The sequence below is a fragment of the Heloderma suspectum genome, chromosome 1 (assembly GCF_057233095.1).
Source record: "Heloderma suspectum isolate Gila_16-S chromosome 1, 16-S_ref, whole genome shotgun sequence".
Taxonomy (NCBI): Eukaryota; Metazoa; Chordata; class Lepidosauria; order Squamata; family Helodermatidae; genus Heloderma; species Heloderma suspectum.
This window is the reverse complement of record NC_139458.1, coordinates 131386278-131398719: the sequence shown is the minus strand read 5'-3', so window position 1 is coordinate 131398719 and position 12442 is coordinate 131386278. Positions and strand designations below refer to the sequence as shown.

General features: G+C 44.8%; 1 protein-coding gene across 2 annotated transcripts in view; it reads left to right on the top strand.

Moving 5' to 3' along the window:
• The window catches only part of LOC146357877 (SITS-binding protein-like), a 72952-nt gene that overhangs the window by 19840 nt on the left and 40670 nt on the right, over positions 1-12442 (top strand). For both annotated transcript variants that reach the window (XM_084828669.1, XM_084828661.1), the window contains 5 exons: positions 318-489; positions 3029-3236; positions 5114-5264; positions 6378-6581; positions 8848-9116. In XM_084828669.1, the coding sequence (XP_084684795.1) occupies positions 318-489; positions 3029-3236; positions 5114-5264; positions 6378-6581; positions 8848-9116 (1004 nt within the window). The remainder of the gene's footprint in view (positions 1-317; positions 490-3028; positions 3237-5113; positions 5265-6377; positions 6582-8847; positions 9117-12442) is intronic.

Here is a 12442-nt window from a genome sequence, read left to right as displayed (position 1 = left end):
CCCCTTTGCCTTCAGCCCCACCCACCACTGGAATGCAGCCCCTGAGAGCTTATCCAAAATAGAATTCAGCCCTCAGGCTGAAAGAGGCTCAACACCCCCCGCTGTGAGATTGCCTATGAAGATGCAGGAGTGATTTGTCTCCAGCATGTGTGATAATGCTTAGAGACCTATACCTGTACCTTCACTATTCCATGTATTACATTATTCCTGGCCTAGTGCTTCCCATCACAAATGGGTATTGCTAGATTATTCCTCCTTGTCCATAAAAGCCAAAGCACTGTTCTGCATTATTTTATCTCTCATATTTTGCTTTGCAGGACTGCTTTTCCATGGTAAATATGTCCTGGTATGGAGGAGCAAGTGTCAGCAGCCAGCACTGGCCTATGAACAATGTGAACATCAACTCCCAACCATTCATTATCAGCAACCTTACCCAAACCCCAAATGCCTATGGATCTGTCTTAGAAAGATATTTTTTGGGATCCACTGGTAAGATTGCTTTTCCTCACTTTATTTCCCAACACTGCGGACTATAAAGTACACATTCATGGCTTTAAATGTGGATTTCAGGTGTGTGTGTGTGTGTGTGTGTGTGTGTCTGCAGGGGCAGCCCTACCATTAGGTAGAGTGAAGCACCTGCCTAAGGCAGCTGTTTTTGAGTTTCATGAAAGAGTAGCAAATTCTTATATATAATAGGTAACACACAAGGAAATTGACAAGATGAGGCTGCATGTAAGCTAATTTGCACACAGGTGCATCAAAAGGGGGGGACAATACCCCTTGACAATGTGATCCTCTTGCTTTAAATTGTTGAACTGACACTTCTCAGTGTCATCCACCTTTTCAGCACTTCCTTGAGTCTCCAGCTAGCCCAGAAATGGGAGTTATTAACTCCCTGCCCTCCGCCCCCCCCCTGCCGACACCTGCCTTTCGTTGCTCCTTTTTGGAGCACTTACTGCAGGTGCACAAATTTCCCCTTCATGGACTTCCCTGTCTGAATCCGGGACAGTGATTGTGTTGTGGGTTGCTGGGATTGGCTACAGAGCAGATTTGCAAGAGCGGCAAAAAACCCCATGCCACTCTTCCCGATCTGTTGCAGCAGTGCTGCATCAAGCCTCCCTTGCCAGTGAGTGCCCCTCCACCAATGCTGACACAGCACCTTGGAAGGACTGTCACTCATTCACCACTTCTTTCTTTTCTTTTTCCTGTGCCTCAAAAATAGTGCAAATGGGGTCACAATTTTTAATAATAACAATAATAATAGTTGTTGTTTTGTTGTTGTTGTTGTTGTTGTTATTATTATTTTGGTCTTTCGCGAATGTGCAAGCAGGCACTTACAGCTGTCCAATAGGTATAGTCTTGCCTGGTTCATTTCCTAGTATGTTTGAGCTGTCAAAGGGAGCTGTGAAGTGGAGTAGGTAAGATACTAGGAAACTGACAAGATGAGGTTGCATGTAGGCTAATTTTAGTGCCAGTAAGGGAGAGCGGCACTTGTGGCAGGCTAGCTTAGAGGGTGCAGGGCGGGCAGTGTGGCACCCACAGCTGTCTCCGCCAACAGAGGGGAACAGCCAGTGGGCTGCTGCTGCCACCCCATCCGCACCACCTACCATATGCCACGTCAGGGAGCTACCTCACTCTGACTAACGTTACGGCTGGCCCTGCATTTGCCACAGACAGACTGGTGGTATTTTCATGAATGCAGCCTGAATGGATTTGCGCTAAAATGTGTCTATAATGCAAATGCAAACCCTATATTGGTTAGATAGAATATCTCTTCGATTTCTCTTCTGCATTCTGTCCCATATTATCAACGTCCACATGTGGCAAAAATAGTGCGACAGCATTTCAAAAAGCATTTTTTCATGCCGCAAGTGTAAGGAGTCTGAGAGCTGCCAGCTGCCTGGTGCCTGTGCCTGGTCGTGTTTCAAAAGAGCGGAAAGAATAGGCTTCTTCCTGAAGAAAGATGTTCCACATCTCTGGGCAAAGTATCACACCAGAAACAGGATTCCTCTGCCAGGATTAACCACCTGGGAAGACAGGGAGCACTTCTTACCATGCTGTGTTCAGTTTGGAGATGCCATGCACGTCCACAGTCGCAAGAGGTCTGATTACACAGATGGTATTCCATTAGCATTTGTATATTTTTCTACTTAATTATAGTTATTATACATATTATTCCATCAGTAAACAACAGATTGTTTATATGATCTCAGCCATGAAAAATATAACTAGTATACGTGAGTCACGTATGGGTTTATGTGACTTTGACACACAAATACACAAAGCAGAGCCATGAGGAGTCCATCTACTACTGTGTTCCCCAGCTAAGATAATCTGCTAGAGTATGCTGGCTGGAGGTGATGGGAGTTGGAGTGCAACACATCTGGAGGATGCCAGATTGTGGATGACTGTGCTTCAGTGTCAACAGATGGTTGATCTAGGATGGGGTGCAGAACCTCAGGCTCAGGGGCTAAAGCCAGCCCTCTGTGCTCCCCCAGAAGGAAACACACCCTTCCCCTGACCACACCCCTTTTCCATCCAACACCATACGTTTGGTGGTTTCCTGGTTTTTGTGCAGTTTTTCCCCATTCTAAAAGGTTGAGATGCCTCTCCTAAGGCTTAGTTACTGGCTGTAAGAGCTTTAAGCTAAAATATTATGATACTGGGGGGGGGGGTGGCCCTGCCCCTTCTGCCTTTGGCCCCACCTACCAATGGAATGTGGCCTGCAAGAGTTTCTCCAAAATGGAAAGCAGCCCTTCATCTGAAAGAGGTTTCTGCACCCGTTATCTAGGACTACTAGGATGCCACAGAGAAGCTTGTGACCTTGAATGCAGAATGAACAAACACCAGAGAACCACATTTAGGCTTATTCTCCTATATTAATCATCCTCAAAGAAATTGGAGCAGGGAGGAACAATTCTTATTTTTCACACTGTCAATCAAGAATGATATTGGAATTGCATCCGATGTATGCAAAGTGAAACGCAGTCTTAACTGTCCGATTCCTTTTTCTTGGTTCTCTTCAAAGGGGTGACTGTGATAAGTGCCTCAGAAATACCCATCTCCCTCTCAGTAGAGAGGAACCAACATTTTTGCCTTGAGAGTGCCCCTGGCACTGACATGGCATCCCTGCAGTACACAGTGTGTGCCAGTCAAAGCATCATCTCCGCCCATCAGGAAGTGGGAAGCCAGTTCTCAAGACAACCACGAAGGCTTCCAGATAGTGGCCTACTCAGGTAAGAAAGTTACTGGGAATTTTTCAGGGGTGGGAGCATCCAAGCAACTAACTAATGGCAAGACCTTACGGATATAAGGAGCTTCTTTATACTGAGGGGCAACTACAGATTATATGCGAACCTGTATAACAGCACTCCAAAGCCATTAAAAAACTGCAACAATGAGCAGACTGGGAAAGTAACTCTTTCCTCACCCACCACCTCTCTGCTCTTAATCCCAAACACACACTCTTCTTTTCCCCTGTGGAGTTCCAGACATCTGATTACAAACACAAGTTGTAACCCTGTGGGGAAGGGGAAAGCAGCTTGAGGAGTCATTCAGAGCAGCAAACCCATGGATGGGGAAAGGGTTAAGCACCCCTTCCAGCTTCTCCAGTCCAAATCACCCTTTCCCAAATGGCCTTCCCATTTTAAAATAGGCAGTTGCACTATTGTTACACATAAATGTGTGCAACATCATGTTTGGCCCTTACTGTGAACACTCTCATTATGAGGGGCCAATAGCTTGTTACACAGAACCCCTTACTAAATATGAATGCTCTCACATATTAAAAGAATAAGCATTTAGTTCTTATAAATGCAACAATTTTAAACACTAGTTAGAACACTGGCAGTGAATAACATTGCTGTTGTAAACTCCTTTAGGGATTGCTGACATGATCAAGTACCTTCAGGCACAATCCTATGCATTTAGGCTGGGGCATGCTGGGAGTTGTAGGACTTTTTTTGTCTAAACATGCATAGGATTGCACCCTTAGTTGTTATTAGCATCAGCTATAATAACTACTGTGGCACATGGGAGAACATTTTGATTGCATCCATTAGCACTACAATGGTGCGTATACTCAGCCAATCACTACTGCCTGTAAATCACTGCACCCTTTAACTCCTATAAAAGAGTGTGACCATTGATTTTGATTATCAGTTGTGGTGTACTAGAGATGGCGATTTAACTGTTGCTTTACTGGTGGAGTTAGAACTCTGGAAAATGCATATACAACCCATCGTGAAAAATGCTACACATGGAAAATATATCAACTGGTAGCTACTAACCATAGTAGCCACAAAGCACAACCTTAGTCTTCACCTTTCACCACCTGCCAGATGCTAGAGATTAACAAGAGGGGGGCACACCTCTGAGCTTTCTTGAAGTAGCTGGCCGACCATTGTTGACAGACAAAATGCTGAGCAAGATGGTCTGCTGATCTGGCCTACCATGACAATTCCCTTACTACAGGTGGTGTGTTTGGTCATGTATTGGATTTCTTTAGTTCATGGGTGGGCAACCTTTTCCAGTTGAGGGCTGCATTCTCTCGTGGGCAATCTGTTGGGGACTGTTGGTCAGCTGTGAGTGGGGTCAAAGCCAGTGATGGGCAAAGCCAGAGACCAAAGTGGGTGGGTCTCTCCTTTTCTCTTTCTCTCTCTCCCTCTCTCTCTCCCCCCCCCCCTTTCTCTATCTCCCTCTTCTTTGCGACACAGCAGGCTGCCAGGGAAAGGACAGATCACTCTTGCCATAGGCCTGAACTTATCGCATGCAGAAAGCTTTTGAAATTAGGCTGAGGTGTGCATGTGTCCCAATGGCCACAGGTTGCCCACCCCTGCTTTAGTTCAATTTGCACATGAACCCTCACATCCTTTCTGTACTATGAACACAAGAAATTGAAGCAAGTGGGGATGTTCATATGCTGTATGAAAAGGAAAAGAGGCTTTCTGCCTATAAGAGCCCCCACCACTTTAATATCTACATCTAGATGTCCTGGTTCAACCCAGATACTTTGGGTTTGTGCTGTCCTTCTCACCTTGAAAATCTGTGGGCCAGACAAATGACTAGCTGCTAAGATCAAGGTAGACTCCATTCTTTCATTCTACCCATGCAGATTACCTGTCTGGAGGTATTATGGAGCAGCAGATTCTCCTGCCAGAATGGAGCAAGGATTAAGATCTTTCTTCAACAGGCTGCAAAGACATCATCTCGGGGAGGGGCTAATCACTCTCAATGAGCCTTCCACAATGCTTCTTCGTAATACGGTATGTGGATCTGTGGAGGGTGTGGGCAAGCTGCAGAGCTATGGGGCAGAATTTTTGTCCACCATAATAATTCCACACATTTTTAAAAATTCCAGCATTTTGCCTTCAATTATTATAGCTAGGGATATCACTTCTTAAATCCTTGGCCAGTGAGTCTTCCATGTACAGGGGTGTTTTCATTTACTATGGTGACAACTAGATTAGGTGTTTAATATTTATGACTAAACATACCAACTATAGACTTTGATTTTTCATTAGGGATCTGGCACATTTACACACAACCAATTGATACAGAGCTGTATGCACAAACACACAACATGCAGATGTGCAAAAGTGCAAAAGTGCACAAGGATGTGGAGGTGGCTTTACAGGTATAAACCCACTAATCCAAATGGGCTTTGTTGCTGCACATTTCAATAGCACCCTACACCAGTATTTATTAAGTTACATGCACAATTATTAGAACTGTTCTTGTGTTTGCACAATTTTTTTAATCTTTCATGTCACCTTATATATTTTTGTCTACATAGACTGAGCCTCATTAGTATATATATATACTATATATATCATTTATATATATAGTACATTCCAGGTAACAGAATATAAATGTATCTGCATATTACTGGACAAAGCAGGCAGCCATTTCCTCCTATCCTGTTAAAATGACTATTTGGATAACAACTGTCTGGGGCTCCCATTGGCATCCCATCTAGGCACTGATCAGGTCCATAGGCTCTAATCCGTCTCATCCCATACCATTCACTGGGAGCGCCCAATGCTGTAGCATTATTGAAGCTAAGACTATGTGAGCTTGATGAATGGAAGCCCCACTAAGCAAATCCTACCTTAATTACAGTAATAAAAATCCTTATAGCTATAACCACCAGCAGTATTTAAGAGCCTGTCTATGTTTAGCCAAAACCCATGCAATGTAGCACCTTTTTCTGATACTGCTTCCTGCTCTTGAGCTTTTGTGCTGAAGTAACAAGTAGGAAGTAAGGAAGCTACTGAGAGTCTTTTGCTGTTTTGTCTTACCTTCCAAACAGTGTAGTCACTGGCCCCTGGGATGAAATTCTTCTTTAATCATGCACTCTCTCTTCCCACTTCTCACAGGACCACACATATTTAACTGTGCTGAGAAGGAAGAGGCTGCATCCTGTAAGACTTTCCATGGACTACTCACTTATAAAACCTCTAAAACTTGCCATCACTCTGTCCCCTTATGTGAGCATCAACTCCCAACTTTTTCAGATGTCCCTGCAAGAAGGCAAAGAAGACTTTTGGCTGAGCCGCCACTCAGAATCTGGTGACTATTCGGTACAAGTCCCTATATTGTCTCTTCCACTTGTCCAATTGCATCTAGTAGTTCCTGGTATGGAAGGAACCAGGAGGTATAAGGATGGTTTGGCTTGTTCAGCACACTTTAGCAGACACCAAAGGCCAAACATGTTGTGTAGGAAAGGTGTGATTGGATATGCAACACCTTTTCTTCTCAAAACAGCCATCCACCCCCTGGTTTGGATGGGCCCCTAGGAAAGCTGATCCTACCTTTCTACCCTTTGCCATGGGCCTAATCCAAATCACCCTCTGGAGCTGCCATTGGCAGCAGAGGACAAAATATACAGTCACAAGATAGCCAGAGAGGGGCAAATATATGTTATGGGGGAGGGGAGCCAGAGGCCTAATCCAGATTGGGGGTCCCTCTGGCTGCTTTTAGAAGAAACATTATGTTGGGAGGTCCAATCTCATTGTAAAGTCTAGTAAGGACCTCCATAATCAATGGTACAAATCAAGCTGTGCTTAAATAATAGTTCTCGAGCCTGTAACTGATTACAGAGAGATATAGCTATATCTTTGACAGTCACTGTATCCATACAGTGACCCTCACAAGTAACAATATAGTGATTAGAGTAGGGGTTGAAGCCAGGGTTGCCCCAGCCAACTGAGCATTCTGAAATCTGCAGCCCCCAATACCACCTCTGACGCTATTCCAGAAGGTCTCCCAACTGTCTGGAACAGATTTTCAGTGGGGAGATGGGAGAGGGAACTGCAGGGCAGGGAAGGAATTGCAAAGATCATCTCATCCTCCATTCTGCCAACAGTAATGTTCCATTGGATCATGGACAGAAGCAGCCCTTTCATCTGTGAGAAGCAGGTTGTGGATCCAAGCTACAATCCATAACTCAATATCCAGCACTGGAAAAAGAAAATCAGTATAGGATATATCAACCCCTTCTTACAGAGCAATGCAGCAATATAACTCAGTCCTATGTATAATGATGGCCGTTGTAATTTGTTTTGATGTAAAAGAATGCCTAAGTGTGATATTACAAACTGCTTAGCTGACATCCTGGTTCACCTAAGCTAACAGTCAGTTTAGAGCATGAGTTTTCTGTTCCAGACTACATGTTTTCTGTTCCAGACAACAAGGGTCTGACATCATTGGGCACTATGAGGTCCAGTTCACACTGAGGACTTGGGGGCAAGTAATGTACAGTGGGTTGTGATCAAGCAGGAGTCAGCTTTCCCAGAGAGACAGAAAACAGAGCAGCACCATGGAGAGCTCTGAGTGATGCTGGGGCTGGAAGCTAGACAAGTTTCCCTGCATGTTGCTCCAACAAGCAGCAGATTGTGACTTAGGGATGTTGCCCAACTGGGTCCTGGAGTCTGTTGGAGTCTGTTGGAGCCCCACCTCCAACAACCCCTGGATTGCACCCGCCGAGCCCCCCGAGTCCCCGCCCTCATTCCTGCCCGCTCGTGCCCTCCTGGACTCACTGAGATCCGTCCAGCAAGCACCCACCATTTTGCTGCCATTTTTCTTTAACAGAAAAAAGGCAGTTTAAAAAAATGCGCATAAATATGCACAGTTTGGTGCCAGGAAAGCTTAATATGCGCAATATTAGAGGCATTATGTTTCTAGTATTAGGCAAATTAAGCTCTCCCAGCCCCAAACTGCGCATATTTAAATACGCGCATTTTAAAAAACTCCCTTTTTTCTGTTTAAAAAAAAGCAGCAAAATGGTGGGCCCTCGCTGGCTGGTCCTGGGGTGAGTGGGGATGACTCACTGAGCTCTTAGGAGGCAAGTGGGGGCAGTGCTTCAGCGGGCACCCAGAGAACCCGAGCTGGGGTGTGTTCGCACATCCCTATTGTGACTGAGCCTTAAGTATGGTTTTGGCTTTCTTTAAGCTGGTTAGTCCTGCCGCCCTATTGACTGAGACCTTCTCCCTAAAAGAGGCCTGGTCTGCTTCAGCAGCCTTGGGCTGCAACAACATGGAAGTGGCTGCAGTGAAGTGGTGTCTTCACGGCTAGAGTTCTTCGAAAAAGAGAACTGCAACATGATCTTCTCTGGACGAAAGGGAGCTTGTCCTTGGGGCCTTTCTGGAGAACTAATTCTAAGGTGGTGGGAGCTGTGATGCCCTTCTGTAACCAAGCCCTCGCCCATATCCATTAAATCAGGAGCCCTGTCCTCTGAAGTTGAGGGGTCAGGATCCTGGACCATGACACCCAGGAATGAATTGCTTGCTGATCTATATACAGTCATTAGAAAGACAGTGTTAGTTAATGTCCACTTTCCTATTGCAGGTGCCACTGCTCAGCAAATGGAAAGGGCAGTTTTCTGCTTGTCTGAATGTAACCAGCCAGGCTGCAGTGCTCTGGTACATGGATGAAGTGAGCTTTCTGAAGCAGCGACTAGGAGCAGAGTATGTGGTTTTTGAAGGCGGTGAAGGCAACTTGTTTATGGAGCAAGCAATCCCACCTCCCACAGAACTCAGAGGGGATAAGTACATCCTCATTTTAGCCTTGATGGCTGCTACACTGGGAAATTCATCAATCATTAGTGCTGGCACAAGGTTTGTTTCAGGCGAGATCTCCAAAGGGTGTATATTTCTAAGACTGTCCTACCTTTGCAATTTTACTGCCTTGATAACACTTGTGGATATCTGTGTGTTCAGATTGCTATAGGCTGGGGAAAACATGATGGTCACTAGAGCCTCCCCTCTCTTCTTTGTAGAAGAAAACTGCCTTGAGGTTTAGTTAGGGGTTAAGAATTCGTGAACTGGCTCCATTTTGAGACAATGAACTAGCTCTGTAATCCTCTGATCTCTTCTTCTGCACTAGGGCGCTGTAGCAATCCTCAGGTAATGCTCTTCCGCAATCCATTGGAAGTTGATTTATCACTGGGGTTTGACACCACACTTAGCAGTGCACTATTTCCTCTTCCCCCTTCATGGATCACTGCCTTGTTGTGGCGAAGGGGCTTGTGTAACTCAGTGAAGCCATAAGCTATGCCATGCAGGGCCACCCAAGACGGATAGGTCATGGCAGAGAGTTCTGACAAAATGTGGTCCTCTGGAGAAGGAAATGGCAACCCACTCCAGTATTCTTGCCAAGAAAACCCCATGGAACATATCACAAGGCTAAAAGAGATGACGCCGGAAGATGAGCCCCTCAGCTCGGAAGGTGTCCAATATACTACTGGGGAAGAGCAGAGGGAATTTCCAAGTAGCGCCAGAAAGAGTGAAGTGGCTGGGCCAAAGGCGAAAGGACACTCAGCTGTGGATGTGTCTGGTGGTGAAAAGAAAGTCCAATGCTGTAAAGAACAATATTGTTTAGGAACCTGGAATGTCAGATCAATGAATCAAGGTAAGCTGGAGGTGGTCAAACATGAGATGGCAAGACTGAACATCGACATCTTGGGAATCAGCAAACTAAAATGGACAAGCATGGGCAAATTTAATTCAGGTGACCATTCTATCTACTACTGTGGGCAAGAATCCCTTAGAAGAAATGGAGTAGCACTCATAGTCAACAAAAGGGTGGGAAAAGCAGTACTGGGGTACAATCTTAAAAATGATAGAATGATCTCAGTATGAATCCAAGGCAAACCATTCAACATCACAGTAATTCAAGTCTATGCCCCAGCCACTTAGGCCGAAGAAGCTGAAGTTAATCGGTTCTATGAAGACCTACAACACCTTCTAGAACTAACACCAAAAAAAGATGTCCTCTTCATCATAGGGGATTGGAATGCTAAAGTAGGAAGTCAAGAAATCACCAGGATAACAGGCAAGCATGGCCTTGGTGTACAAAATGAAGCAGGACAAAGGCTAATAGAGTTTTGCCAAGAGAACACGCTGATCATAGCAAACACGCTTTTCCAACAGCACAAGAGGCGACTCTACACATGGACATCACCAGATGGTCAATATCGAAATCAGATTGATTATGTCCTTTCCAGCCAAAAATGGAGAAGCTCTATACAGTCAGTAAAAACAAGACCTGGAGCTGACTGTGGCTCAGATCATGAGCTTCTTGTTGCAACATTTCGGCTTAAATTGAAGAACGTAGGGAAAACCACTAAACCATTCAGGTATGACCTAAATCATATCCCTTATGAATATACAGTGGAGGTGAGGAATAGATTTCAGGGGTTAGTTCTGATAGACAGAGTGCCTGAGGAACTATGGACGGAGGTCTGTAACATTGTTCAGGAGGCAGCAACTCAATCCATCCCGAAGAAAAAGAAATGCAAGGAAGCAAAGTGGCTGTCTGAGGAGGCTTTCCAAGTAGCTGAGGAAAGAAGGGAAGCGAAAAGCAAGGGAGAAAGGGGAAGATATATCCAACTGAATGCAGAGTTTCAGAGAATAGCAAGGAGAGACAAGAAGGCCTTCTTAAATGAACAATGCAAAGAAATCGAGGAAAACAACAGAATGGGAAAGATGAGAGATCTCTTCAAGAAAATTGGAGATCTCAAGGGAACGTTTTGTGAAAACACAGGCATGATAAAGGACAAAGAAGGCAGGGACCTAACAGAAGCAGATGAGATTAAGAAGAGGTGGAAAAAATACATAGAAGAACTATACAGGAAAGATCTTAATGTCCCTGATAGCCATGATAGTGCGTTCATGGAACTTGAGCCGGACATCCTCGAGAGTGAAGTCAAGTGGGCCTTAGGAAGCATTACTAACAACAAAGCTATCGGAGATGACAGTATTCCAGCTGAGCTATTTATGATCCTAAAAGATGATGCTGTTAAAGTGCTGCACTCAATATGCCAACAAATTTGGAACACTGAACAATGGCCGCAAGACTGGAAAAGGTCAGTTTACATTCCAATTCCAAAGAAGGGCAATGCCAAAGAGTGTTCAAACTACTGTACAATTGCGCTCATTTCACATACCAGCAAAGTTATGCTCAAAATCCTACAAGCTAGGCTTCAGCAGTATGCGAACCGAGAACTACCGGAAGTACAAGCTGGGTTTCAAAGAGGCAGAGGTACTAGAGATCAAATCGCCAACTTTCACTGGATCATGGAGAAAGCAAGAGAATTCCAGAAAAACATCTATTTCTGCTTCATTGACTATGCTAAAGCCTTTGATTGTGTGGATCACAAGAAACTTTGGCAAATTCTGAAAGAGATGGGGGTACCAGACCACCTTACCTGTCTCCTGAGAGACCTGTACGAGGGTCAAGAAGCAACAGTAAGAACCGGACATGGAACAACCGATTGGTTCCAAATTGGGAAAGGAGTACGACAAGGCTGCATATTGTCGCCCTGCTTATTTAACTTATATGCAGAGTACATCATGAGAAACGCCGGGTTGGATGAATCACAGGTCGGAATTAAGATTGCCGGGAGAATGATCAACAACCTCAGATATGCAGACGATACTACCCTAATGGCAGAAAGTGCAGAGGATCTAAAGAGCCTCTTGTTGAGGGTGAAAGAGGAGAGTGCAAAAGCTTGTTTGAAACTCAACATTAAAAAAAATAAAGATCATGGCATCTGGCCCCATCACTTCCTGGCATATAGAAGGGGAAGAAATGGAAGCAGTGACAGATTTTATTTTCTTGGGCTCCAAGATCACCGCAGACGGTGACTGTAGCCATGAAATCAAAAGACATTTGCTCCTTGGGAGGAAAGCTATGGCAAACCTAGACAGCAGAGTAAGAAGCAGAGACATCACCTTGCTGACAAAGATTTGTATAATCAAAGCTATGGTTTTCCCAGTAGTAACGTATGGCTGTGAGAGCTGGACTCTAAGGAAGGCTGAGCGCCGAAGAATTGATGCTTTCGAACTGTGGTGCTGGAGAAGACTCTTATGAGTCCCCTGGACTTCAAGGAGGTCAAATCAGTCCATCCTAAAGGAAATCAACCCTGACTGCTCATTGGAAG